This window comes from Sesamum indicum, linkage group LG8 (assembly GCF_026168435.1).
Source record: "Sesamum indicum cultivar Baizhima isolate 11 linkage group LG8, ASM2616843v1, whole genome shotgun sequence".
NCBI classification, from domain to species: Eukaryota; Viridiplantae; Streptophyta; class Magnoliopsida; order Lamiales; family Pedaliaceae; genus Sesamum; species Sesamum indicum.
Window position 1 is genome coordinate 30,822,995 of NC_142664.1, and position 13,040 is coordinate 30,836,034.

General features: G+C 37.5%; 2 protein-coding genes across 7 annotated transcripts; one reads left to right on the forward strand and one right to left on the reverse strand.

The window, feature by feature from the left end:
- The first annotated feature begins 72 nt into the window (after positions 1-72).
- On the forward strand, positions 73-4,520 carry LOC105169665 (phosphatidylinositol/phosphatidylcholine transfer protein SFH12). 6 transcript variants are annotated; one of them, XM_088883864.1, is made up of 14 exons: positions 73-419; positions 787-899; positions 1,190-1,451; positions 1,541-1,640; positions 1,745-2,011; positions 2,176-2,253; positions 2,349-2,450; positions 2,531-2,580; positions 2,769-2,868; positions 2,965-3,060; positions 3,156-3,248; positions 3,351-3,471; positions 3,697-4,076; positions 4,174-4,520. In XM_088883864.1, the coding sequence occupies exons 2-14, from the start codon at positions 866-868 to the stop codon at positions 4,258-4,260; spliced, it is 1,770 nt and encodes a 589-aa protein (XP_088739990.1). In that variant the 5' UTR covers positions 73-419; positions 787-865; the 3' UTR covers positions 4,261-4,520. The 6 variants fall into 6 exon arrangements, with proteins under 6 accessions (XP_088739990.1, XP_020551915.1, XP_011088438.1 ...); XM_020696256.2 differs by having other exon boundaries at positions 74-419; positions 734-899; XM_011090136.3 differs by having other exon boundaries at positions 74-419; positions 795-899.
- Positions 4,521-4,753: 233 nt separating this feature from the next.
- On the reverse strand, positions 4,754-10,760 carry LOC105169664 (phosphatidylinositol/phosphatidylcholine transfer protein SFH8). The gene is made up of 15 exons (XM_011090130.3): positions 10,600-10,760; positions 10,243-10,362; positions 9,202-9,505; positions 8,591-8,690; positions 8,182-8,448; positions 7,995-8,072; positions 7,811-7,912; positions 7,656-7,705; positions 7,469-7,568; positions 7,264-7,359; positions 7,052-7,165; positions 6,380-6,512; positions 5,704-6,104; positions 5,170-5,244; positions 4,754-5,061 (listed from the first exon to the last, which is right to left on the reverse strand). Exons 2-15 carry the CDS (start codon positions 10,274-10,276, stop codon positions 5,041-5,043), a joined length of 1,875 nt encoding a protein of 624 aa, XP_011088432.1. The 5' UTR covers positions 10,277-10,362; positions 10,600-10,760; the 3' UTR covers positions 4,754-5,040.
- Between the last annotated feature and the right edge of the window lie 2,280 nt (positions 10,761-13,040).

Below are 13,040 nucleotides of genomic sequence, written 5' to 3' on the forward strand. Positions count from 1 at the left end.
ATAGAGCCGTTACTTTATTTGAACTTGAAAGTGAATGGCTTGCACTACGCTCTCCTCTCCCTCTCTCTCTCACGCACACACACACATCCCACTGACTGATGAGTAAATGGAAATATTGAGAGAGGTCATGGAGAAGTGACACCTAGTCAAAGACAAGTAGCAAAGAACATCTCTCCCTAACTAATTTTTTTGCTTACATATATATGTATATATGTCGAGAGAGAGAGAGAGAAAGATGAAGATTATGTATCTCTATATTTCCGGGATAGATCTGTTGGTGTGTGGTGTTGTGAAGAAAGAATACAAGTGAAGGTATAATGGGCGGCCATTGATTTGGTGTTATGCAAAGCCACAGACTTGTGAGAGTAATTCGGTTCAGAGACTCTCCCCCACCACTCTTTCTCAAACCCCTCTCACTGGTAAACAAATTTCTTTCCTTTTTCCTCTCTCTTTCTATTTCTATCTCTCTCTTTCTCTTTCTCTCTCTCTCTCTCTCTCTCTCTCTCGTCCTCCCACGAAATTGTTCAAAGCTCAGTTCTTTCAAACGGGTATTCATCCTTTCTTTTTTCTTTTTTTTTTAACCTATTCTTGATCTCCTTGCGCAGGGAAGGAATTGATGAATGTCTCTGTGATTGCTATATATGATTTATGTGTGTATTTTCATCATGGGTTTTTGCTTATGTTGTGAATATTGTGTATTAATTGGCTTTTTATGCGATGTTTTATGGAGCAGAAAAGATGTTTTGTTTCTTAATTGTAAGAGAAGCTGACTCAACTTTGTGAAAGAGGTGTAGGCAATCTGTACGTTCATGCCATAGTAAATTCTGCTGTTTACACTTGATCAAATTTTCCATCTGCGATCAAGATGTCAGAACCTGTTGAACGTTCAGCCATGCCAAGTATGTCTCTTTTCCCTGTATATATTCTGTTTTACATCTTCTTCTTGAATCCATTTTTCATCCCATTCATGATAATAAAACTATAGAAAACGAAAGTTTCTGCCAAAATTCGGGACTTTAGCAAGTTCAAGTCTTAAAAGTGAAGTGTAATGAATGGCTTCATTTGAAATCTAAGGAAGATGGGAAGAATTATTGATATCTGTTGCTTTGATGCTTGGGACGAAGTTAATACATTTTCCAGCAACCGATCACTGATAAATGACGTTGGCTGTGGGTAAAATCTTTTGAAGGTATGGAGAAAATTGATGTGGAAAACTCAGAGGATGAGAGGAAAACTAGGCTGGGCTCTCTCAAGAAGGTGGCTATCAGCGCCTCCAATAAATTCAGGAATTCTTTGACTAGAAAGAGCAGGCGAAACAGCAGAGTTATGTCCATAGTGCTTGAGGACGAGCATGATGCTGAGGAATTGCAGTCCGTCGATGCATTCCGCCAGGCACTTATCCTGGAGGAATTACTCCCTGCAAAACACGACGATTATCATATGCTGCTAAGGTGACTTGATTTCCTCATACCTGGTTCAAAATATTGTATTTTCATTATTGATAAGATGTAAAACTGGTGCTAAACATGTGTCGAAACAGGTTTTTGAAGGCCAGGAAGTTTGATATTGAGAAAACAAAGCAAATGTGGGCTGATATGCTTCAATGGAGGAAGGACTATGGTTCTGACACTATTATGGAGGTATTAAGCTTTATCTTAAAATCACTCTACATGAACCAATTCGTTCGAAGCTTACTTCCGCAATGCACAAAAATTTTATGCCGTCCCCCCTATGTTGTTTCTAGGATTTTGAATTCAAGGAGAAAGAGGAGGTTGTCAAATACTATCCACACGGGCATCATGGTGTTGACAAAGAGGGCAGACCTATTTACATCGAAAGGCTTGGTATGGTCGATCCGACGAAGCTCTTGCAAGTCACGACAATGGAACGCTATCTCAAATACCATGTTAAGGAGTTCGAGCGGACCTTTGTTGACAAGTTCCCAGCCTGCTCAATTGCCGCCAAACGGCACATTGATCAGAGCACAACCATTTTGGATGTCCAAGGAGTGGTACGTATGACTAAGTTCGTCCACAAAATAACTAAATTATCCCGATTTGATCTCCTAAATGGGGAACCATGAATGGCGACCATCAAAAGTTTCACTGTACCTAAGGCTATTGCATAGAATTATAGCTATCAGTTCTTGAAAGAAGTCTTGCTTTTTTGGTTCAGGGACTGAAAAATTTCAACAAGGCAGCTCGAGAACTCATTCAGAGCCTTCAGAAGATTGATGGTGATAATTACCCTGAGGTACATAGTTTTTTCATTTTTCTCAACTCTGTTTCTTTTGGTTTTGGCTTGGTGGTGGTATTGAATCTCATGGTACCTTTTTCCTTTTCCTTCAGACCCTATGCCAAATGTTTATTATCAATGCAGGATCTGGTTTTAGGCTCTTGTGGAACACTGTCAAGTCATTCCTTGACCCAAAGACCACTGCCAAGATCCATGTAATCAACAATTTAGCTCTAACTAATAAACTTTTGCTCAAATGTCATGAAAATCAAGTTTTTATGTTTCTTTTCTCCAGGTTTTGAGTAACAAATATCAGAGCAAGCTGCTTGAGGTCATCGATGAAAGGTAAATGTCACTGCTGGAATTCAGATATCTATCTAGAAGTCGTTTTGTCCTAGGAGACAAGGCTACAAGCATGGGAATTCCAAATGCAATAGTAATCTTAACAGCCACGAGTTTATTTGATTATCGAGTAAACTTTCTTCGTTGTACAGCTTCTATCTTAGTACGCATAACTTTGTTTCTTGTATCAGTGAGCTACCAGAGTTCTTGGGTGGTACATGCACCTGTGCAGATAAGGGTGGTTGTATGGTTTCTGATAAGGGCCCTTGGAACGATGAAGAGATTATGAAGGTTATCTATATTCATCTAGTCCATTAAGCTTTCTGATGCATATTAAGACCTACCAGTTATGTAAAATTCTGAGAATGTGTTCTTATTTTCCTGAAGTTGGTCCGCATGGGTGCACACAAATGTTCAAAAAAAGCCTCTTCTTCATCTGTGGATGAGAAAACGATTTCAGAGGATGAGAGTTCTATTTCAAAGGTATCTATCTGTGATCCTTTAAGCTGAAACTGAAAATGATGCAGTATCTTGGTCTATAGCAGATATAAAATTTACGACTGCTTTCTGACATGTAGAGTGTGAAGAAAACCAGCTCCTTCAATTTGATGAGCAATTCTCCAGGTGGGGACCCTGTTGCAATTCCTCAACTCACTCCTGTTCAGGAAGAAGTAAGTTGCACCGATGCTTGCTCGTACAGTTACTAAGAAATTGGACGACACAGAAATATTGAGTACATGAAATTGCTTGTAACTGTGAATAATGCTCTTCAGGCAACCAGAAATCCTCCTGATGCAGGTGAGCCTCAGGAATATGTCCCTGTCATTGACAAGGCCATTACTGCTCCTCGGGCACAAATAGCAGTAAAGATCGACAATTTGGCTCTTGCTAAAAGTACGTAATCATGATTGTTCAACTTCACAAATGATGTCATTTCGGAATCTTCCAAGTATATTAAATACAGAAAAAACAGTTACTTTGTTCTACCAGTGTTTTGAATCAACATCTCTGTACGATATAAACACAAGACACATCTAGTAGTTGTAAGTTTGAAGGTAAACATCATCACATAAACATCTATACTTGTAATGATCTGATTTCCTGTTTCTCTCCTTGCAGTGACAGATTATGGTAAGGCTCCTGAAGGACTAAGCAACCATATCTTTACTGGAGTTCTGACCTTTGTCATGGGCGTTGTTACAATGGTTCGGATGACAAGAAACATGCCCAGGAAGCTTACAGATGCTAACCTCTATTCAAATTCTGTGCACAGTCCTGACGACATGATCAAAAGTCGGGCACATACCTACGATTCACCAGAAGCCGGCATCTCCAGAGCCGATTACTTGATCATGATGAAACGCATGAATGAACTGGAGGAGAAGCTCAGTAGTCTCTGCAACAAGCCAGCAGATATGCCACCTGAAAATGAGGAGATGCTGCAGAGTGCCCTGAACCGTGTCGATAAATTGGAGCAAGAGCTTTCAGAAACCAAAAAGGTTCGCACCCATATCTTCCTACCATCAGTACATAACAACTATCTATCTCATCCGAAAAAAATATGTTTACATGCTTTTTTGCTAATCTAATCTGCAGGCTCTTGAGCAATCCCTTTCTCAGCAAGAGGAGCTCCTTTCCTACATTGACAAAAAGAAGAAGAAGAAGAAGTTCTTTGCTTTCTAGGTGCAGAAACGATAATGATTGTGAGATAATAGTGTTCTAATTCTTTAGAAATAGCGTTTTGTTTACAGCCCCAACAAACACCACCCCCTTATTCTCCAAGCAGATGCTTAGCTCTGCTCTACTGAGTTTTGTTTTTAAGGAACATTTTAAGTTACACCGCATGCGGTTTGTATTAGTGTTAGTATTGTTTGTGTTGTTTGGAAATTTTAGCATCCTGTGCCATGGAGATCCTTGGTCAGGAAAAGGTATTTTGGCTGTTCTTTCAACGCTAATAATTGCTCTTGCTGCTGTTCCCATGCAATAAATGGATTTTTTTTTATAGAGAAAAAGAATTCAGAATTAAATGCTTTCAATAGTAGTGCTGTGTGCATGCTAAGTTGTGATTTTAGCATCCTTCACTCCAAACACACGTTAACAGGTCTGATATTTTTGCCTGTACTTTTGCTTTGTTATAGTGATTATGTGGGCTAAAGCATCAATCTTAAACAAATCATAATAAAACCACAATGGTTGAAGTTTCCAAATCATGTATGTATAGTTCACAAGACAAGGTATCAAACATCATCGAAAGGAGAGGATCTCTCTCAAACAAACAAATCTTAAATCACACCAGTAGAGTTTCCAGATCATATATGCAACATTCAGTATAGTTCCACACCATAAGGTATGCTTGATCGACGAAATTTTACATCTTCGATCACAACTCAAGACTATGAAGGTCCGGTGAGCCTCATACAGCACAACATATCTCAACCGTCAAAGCTCCAAAAATGACACATCTCACCAGCAAAACTTCTTCTTCTGGACAAAAGAAACAGAGGCACCTCAGCACCAAAATATCATAGCACATTCTCTTGATAGGTTATGTCCACACATTTGCCAGTACCAGAAAGAATCTGTTTAACTTACCCGATATTTGGCATCTTCTTGACTGTCTATGTAAGCAAGCAGTTCTTCTTGTTTCATCAGAGCCTCATACAGAGCCTGCTAGGAGAAAGATTAATTCTTAGTTCTAGCACTTCAGGAAGATGCGGCCAACCCATAATCACATGGCTGCCACTGAAAACTAAACTCTACAGCAGGGGCAACTAGGGCAAGGAAATACAGGATGCAAATTTCAACAAGCGAGCAGGCGTACAACATTTGTTAAGTTACACATATTCCTTTTACACTGTGACCTGTTTAATCTTAATTACTTCTTCCTCTCAAGGTACTCTCCTCCCCAAAATTCATCTTTTGTTCTCCAGCAGTACTTACCTAGAGTTCATGCGGTTATTCTATAACCTTTTCACTGTCAATCAGGACTAGCCAAAATAGTTAAGACCTTCCACCATGACAAACGGCATAGCAATTTTAAACAGAGATAAAGAAAAATGTCCCAAACCAGAAGCATAAGCAAATCAGAGTAAAATTCAACCAAACAACTGAAGGCATAGAAGAGACCTTTTTGGTGGCAATCAACTCTGCTTCCAGGGCATCAACTCGGTAAACAGCAGCATTCAGGAGTTCTTCTTTCTCATATGGCATCTCAGATGGCTTTGCTTGAAGAGTATTGACCTTATCTTCAAGCTCAACCAATCTCTTCATGACAGAAGACAAGAGTTCTGCTTCTGTAAAAGATGGTGTTGGAGATGGTGGTCTGAACTCCTCCTTGGGCGTGTCAAAAGAAAATTCCTGAATGATGTGCTCATGCTGTGATGATGTGTCCGGAAGTCTTTTGGTAACACGGCATGATATTGATCGGAAAAACAACAATATTGACATGAAGAATGTCATGAGAGCAGCCAAGAGTCGAGCACGAAATCCTTCTTCGGCCTTCTGAGAGTCGGGTGGTGAAAACATCTCTGAAATATAAATACAGACAATTCAATGTTTTTAATACAAAGACATGACATAAAGTATTCATGTGCACCAACCACATTCAGAAATGATTTGTTTGTGATAACAGAGAGTACGCATAGATCATATGAAACAATAATGATAAAAGAGAGCATGCATAGATCATATGAGACAATAATGAGTATATTAGCAGCATCATAACAAAGCCATAAATTGATTTAGACATGATGCATGGAGAAAATGGCAAGCATCAAGCATCCAAACCAATTAAACAACAAACCTCTAGAAACATAAAGCTTCGGGGGAGGCATTGGCTTCTTCCATCCAGAATCAACAGCCTTGTCAACCATAGGAACATACTCGTCATATCCTGAGAAGTTACCAGCATAGGCAGCTGTTCCAATAGCCTTACCCTAAGAAATAACATAAACATTACATAAGCTCATTGATACAAAATATAAAAATTAGCCATATATCAACTAGTAAGAAAAAATATTAGATACAAAATACCAGGTCATTTACATTCCCGAGACATTCTCAAATGGGTTGTCAAAAAAATTCTTGTCAGCTTAGAAAATAGATGTATATCAAATAATGACATCCTTGAACAAGTAAATACTAAATCATACATGTTCATGTATTAACAAAACCTAACATTACTGCATACATGCAAAGGAGGGGCATAAAACAAAGTTTGTTCCAAAAACTTATATTGAATCATTTTCAGTAACTTATAACATGGAAAATAGTACAGTGGACTTGGATGCATTATATTTCATCCATCTAACCAGCTGGAAAGATGATCCACTAATTTTCATCAACAACAGGGAACAATAGGAATTTCCAAGACCCAGCACCAACTTTAACATTAGATGAGTTCTCAAATGCATTTCGTTTCTTTCGAGCACCAAATCCCAAGTATCAATAGCGGAAGCTTTTGGCTCAACCATACCTCCTCACGCACTGGAGTCAACCGAAGGTGTGAATAACTCCTAGTGGCTTTTGGTGATGCAATATCTTCAGCTTCAGATCCGGACTCTGCTGTAGAAGTATCACTGCCTTTTAGCTGCAGCAACAATGGAGAAACATAAGATATCTGAACCCAAAGTAGACATATCAAGACAAAATGTTCCCTACTAAGTAAAAAAGACAGAGAAGCCATACCATTGGATAATGAGGCTTAGCGAACACTACCTTCCCATCACTGTTGATGATTTTAACAACCTGCCTTGCACGCCGTGCTTCACCATTAAGCACCATCTGCATTAAGTCAGCCAATCAACAACTTTAAAATAAACAACATTCTGAAAGGGAAAAATCTATACTCTACAAAAACAAGATCATTAAATAGATCCAGGCAGTTTAGGACCTTAAGTATATCTGGATTCTTCCATGGTCCTTTATCAGAGCGAAGGCATCCACCTTGATCTGCACAGGTACATGTTCCTCCCAAGAATTCTGGCAATTGGCTGCACTAGTGAACAGAAAAGTTGAGGAATTGTTTAATAGATGATAGTTTACAAGCAAGACAAAAATGTGGCATCCACCCCTTTCACCTGGCATCAATAATTTCAAGCAACTTGTGCTGGTATTTGTTTCCAAGAACCTGTGACAGATTCCACAAACAAAGAGAACAGTAACTTACAGCCAGCCAGTATCTCAACCAAGTATGATAAAGCTTAGGAATGGCAAAAAGTTAGAACTAACATACATGAATCTTAGTGGCAGTCCTGGGATCTATAAAATTCTTTACAGTATTCCACAGTAGCCTGAAACCTGGACCAGCATTGATAATGAACATTTGATGGAGTGTCTGCAATTAAAGGAGAGAACACATGTTACTAGTCAAAATTATATAAAACGTCATAAAGTGATCAAGCTAAGCCAGGGCTTACTTCAGGATAATTATCGCCATCAATCTTCTGAAGACGTGTAATGAGGTCCCGTGCACTCTTGGTAAAGTTTTTCAGACCCTGAGAAACAGTAAGAGAAAAAATAAATATAATTCCACAAATTCAAAGAACAGCTGAACTAGAAATCATGTCATTAACAGAAAAGAAGCAGAACAAGTAAGAAGCATACCACACCCTGAACATCCAAAATAGTCGTGCTTGAATCAATATGTCGCTTCGCAGCTATGGTACAAGCTGGAAACTTAATGGCAAAGCTTCTCTCAAATTCTTTCACATGATATTTTATATACCTGTCCATAGTTGTAACTTGCATAAGTTTGTTTGGGTCAACTTTCCCTAGTCTCTCAATGTATATTGGCCTTCCCTCTTTATCAACTCCATGATAGCCATGGGGATAATACTTCAGAACTTCATTCAACTCTTTGAACTCAAAATCCTGCACCAGTGCAAAAAGTGAAATTTCGTTTAATATTGAAGCTAAAGATTCAAAGAACAATTATTAAGAATTAATACGAAAAAACAAACACGGTTGCCAGTTGAAATGCGGAGAAAACGATTAGCTATAAAGTTTGAATTACCTCCGTGATAGTGTCAGTACCAAATTCTTTCCTCCACTGAATCATATCAGCCCACATGAGCTTTGACTTTTCAATATCAAATTTCCTTGCTTTCAGGAACCTATATGTAATTTTTTCTAAAAATTATAGAGGGAAAAGTTCTTGAATCATAATAAAAGCGAGAAACACAGAAAAAGCAAGATTAAACTACAATTTCGAGATAAACACCCTTCAGAATGAAAAATTCTAGGCCTAGACGTAAACTCACAATGATAACACAATTGACATTGCTTTAAAAGAAAACAGCGTAAATTTAAATACTGCTTGGCTTCAAAACTTTTCCACAAAACACGGGAGGGAATCCATGTGTTATGCACTCAGCTCAAGTCTGCTGGGAAATCCATGAATACCGATGCAATTCTTTAGCTATCTCCAAAGTATTGACAGAGAATATAATGTTAAGTATGTAATAATCTAACGCATGCACATAAGATGGTTTCAGGGTGGATCTATGAAGTGATTAAGGATGAAGGTCGCTCCCCATTTCTCAAGCTTTATCACCAACAGGCAGATTGATGTTTCACTTGATAAGGTGAATTTAGCTAAAATTGGCGACAGCCAAGAATAATGACCTCAACATCATATGGTAATCATCAAACTTCTCTGGGAGCAACTCATCCAATATCAAGGCTTGTCGGAATGATTCTACAGCTTGTAATTCCTCAGCATCCCGGATATCTTCAATTGAAACAGAACTGACTCTACCATCACTCTTTCTTCTACTGCTCTTCTTCTTGAGAGAATGCTTGAACTTAGTGGATGCATTGAGTGCTTTCTTTTTCAAAGAACCAATTCTTGTTCTTCGTTCATCTTCAGAATTCTCGAAATCAGACTTTCTTTCCCTCCTCTCATCATTACCAGATGAACCCTCAAAGCCTGTTCAATACAGACAAATAGAGATACATGTGAGAATAACATTTTGAGATAGAAAGGGTCAGCACAGTTAGTGCAGTATTTAGCTTTCTTGACTTAATCTGCACATGTCAACAGTTTTGGAAGTGAAGAGCTCAAGAGCACATTACCCTCAATTTTACTGCTATACAAAGTCACTATTTGTAATCAAGAAAATACAAAAATAAAGAGCCAACTTGCTTAAGGACCCATAGGAACTACAGTCCTAGGAAATGGTTTTTGGTTGCACAGGAGGAATCTTCTACATAAAATTCGGTCAAGATGAGGGTACAGGCAAACGCAAGAATAAGGCCTATTCTGTATCACTTACAAAATTATGAAGAAATACTTTCCCGGAGCAAATTACTCCTCAACCATGCAAGCACAATTTTAGTCAAACTTCAACCAAGGATAAGTGAAAATACCATATGTAGGTAAAAAGAGCACATAGCATATCTTCCCAGAAAATTTTGTTCTTCCAACACCATTAATGTTCAAACGAGAAACTCTTCTAGTTCAGAACACACAAAAACTCAATTAACTCCAAGAATTACTTCAACCCGACTGAAAATTCAGTATGACAAAACCAAACAGCTAAAGACAAGTTATCTAAATCCCAAAGAGTAAAAGCTAAATACCAAAACTGGAAAGGCAACAGAACAGCAAAATAAACAGTAATGCAGATCAAAAACAACAGAGAAATTGTACGAAATTCAACTTACAAGGCCTAGCAAACCGATCCAAGGGTCCCGACATCCCCAATTTTCGATCACCAGCAACCAATTCGTGATGATCGAAGCACCAATCGATCAATCAATCTAGCATCACCAGCTTTCCGTCCACTGAAAAACCCAAACTTTATTTCAGTAAAACAAACAAAATGTAGGGGGAAAAGCCCAGAATCTTTTCACAGATCAAAAACTCAAGACTCGAAAGCTTGTTTAGACTACAAGGGAACCTCGAAAAGTAAAAGCAGGATCACAGTGTTAATGAGATGGTTATAAATGCATCAAATTGGCAAAGTAATTAATTCAGACGAGGAACCAAAAAAATAAATATAAATTGTATAAATAAGTTACGTGTTTGTATCGCCGGATAATTAGAGCGACGACGATTTTGCGAGAGATGGAAGAGAAGAGAGGGAAGGGGGGTGGAAAGGGTTAAATGCGGGAAGTAGTACCGGCAGTGTGTGGGGCCGAGTACACGTGGCAGGGTTAGCGGGGAAGAGGACAGAAAGGGGAATTTGCCGGCGGTGGGTGGAGCAGAAGGCGAAAAGAGAATTGAATAGTGATTGAGTAATCATGATTCGGTGCCGTGATTTATGTACAGTACTGTGCTGTTTTAAATACCGATTCAGCAATTTACGGTTTTTAAAAATCTCTCTCACCCAATAATTTGTTTGGTAATTTTGGTATTCCCTTATTTTGCAATCCATTTCGCTTGATTCCGACTTTTAAATCAAAGTAGAAAATGTGAAAGTTGCAACATTGCCGTCAGAAATAATGGTCGAAAATGAAATTGCATCACATTATTATTACAAAAATTGGGAGTGAGTTTATTGACTCCATTTCTTATCATTTTTAGCTAAACTAACTTAAATTAAGTTTGCAAAATTATGTGCAGTTCAAATGCACTAATTCCGTCACCAAATTTGACCACATTTCACTTTCAATAATTAAGTTTTTGCTACTTCCTTGAGTGCAATTTTCCATAAATAATCTCAATCGTGACTTAACCTTTTCAGCATAAAGCAAATTACATTGATAATCTTTCAAGTTACGTCCAAATATATAAATATCTTTTTTATTTTTTATAAAGTTACACAAACATCCTTTGAAAGGATGGTAGTGTAATGTACCTCAGGAATGTTGGCATAAACTTCTGACACTGAATAGGGACTATATTATAATTACAATTACAATATTAAAAATATATACCTATAATTTAGCAGAAGATGCGAAAAATTTGTGTATTTGAACATAATTTCTTGCAGTATTAGTGCAATTTACCTCTCAATTAATGGCAGGTATATTTGTTAGGTTTTAGATGCTGGAACATTGTTGTTCTGATAATTGACTCCGAATGCTTGTTAAAAAATAATTGAAATAAAGTTTGGAACAGAATATATGGTTTTATACATACCATAAAGACCCAATTGGCCAACTACCATATAATTGAACTAACACTTCAAGGTAGACAGCTTAGCGTTAAATGTTAATAAATTGAATCAATTAAATAGAATATTAATAATATTTAGAATTGTTTAATCTTTATCTAAGTTTTTGAATGAGCTGTTTTTGAATGAGTCTTGGTGAAATAATATATATATATATATATATCGGGTTTTGAATAATTTGATAATCTTAATGTGTATGCTATTATATAATCAACTTATTGTAGTATTTGTTTATTTATTGCCCTCATATTTGTTTCCTACAGTAGTGTAGAGTTTAATACATACATTTGGGCCTCAAAAAAGCGGGTTACGGTTACGCCTACGCCAAGTTTATGAGACGACAACACATATGGATTTCAGTGATCCTTTACTGTACATTAGCAATGAATTTGCACAAGAAAATATGAATATTGAATTAAGTAAAATAAAAGTTGAGCTTGTGATCCATTGGGCCTTTATTCACATTCTCAAAACCTAATCCCATTCAATCCCAGAGAGCCAACTGAACCCAGTAGCCAAAAATGGGCTAAACCCGACCCAATGAACTAACCTCGGCCTTTGCCCCATTACATCACATGTGTTCATTTTGGATCTATGATTTTCAGCAAAATAAAAGGGAATAGGGAAGACAAAAAGACGGCTGTGTCATGGCTCAAGTATCTGAATGTGATATGACTGGTCACCCATCAACAACAACAACCCAATTCCCGCTTTTTATCCTTTCTTTATTAGCTCCGAAAAAGGGTCGGTTTGACATTTGAAAGGATAATTGTAGTAAATACAGTGTGTATCAGTGTAATAAACAGACGCATTATGAGACGACGATAAACGTGCATAATGTGTTAAACCACTTTCTTCTTCCTAATCATAATCCATTGTTGCTTTAATTTGCGTCTCTGCTGATGAAGAAAGCGCATATATATTGCTCTCTATAAATCGTGCTTTCTTAACTATTTGGAGTAACCATCAGTAATGAGTCTAATAAAACTAAATACCCTAATCAACTATTACAGTAAAATATAAATTATAAAAAAATTTTATATTACAAAAAAATATTAACAGATATTTATAAATCTAAGAACAGAGAAATTGTCAGGCTCAGAAGTCAAATTCGACGACAGAAAGTCCACGACCACCAAGGTCGGCAACCTCACACACCAATTGCAAAATCCACCCATCACACTACTAAGAAGCTCATCAACAGAAAATCACAGAAACTCAATTCCACTTATAATATAGTTCACTAAGAACACAGATAGTGAAATGGGAGAAAAGGGGGAAGAAGGATTTCATTCTGTCTGTTAAATTTACCAGAAGCAACATACAAGCATTTATAGAAAGGGG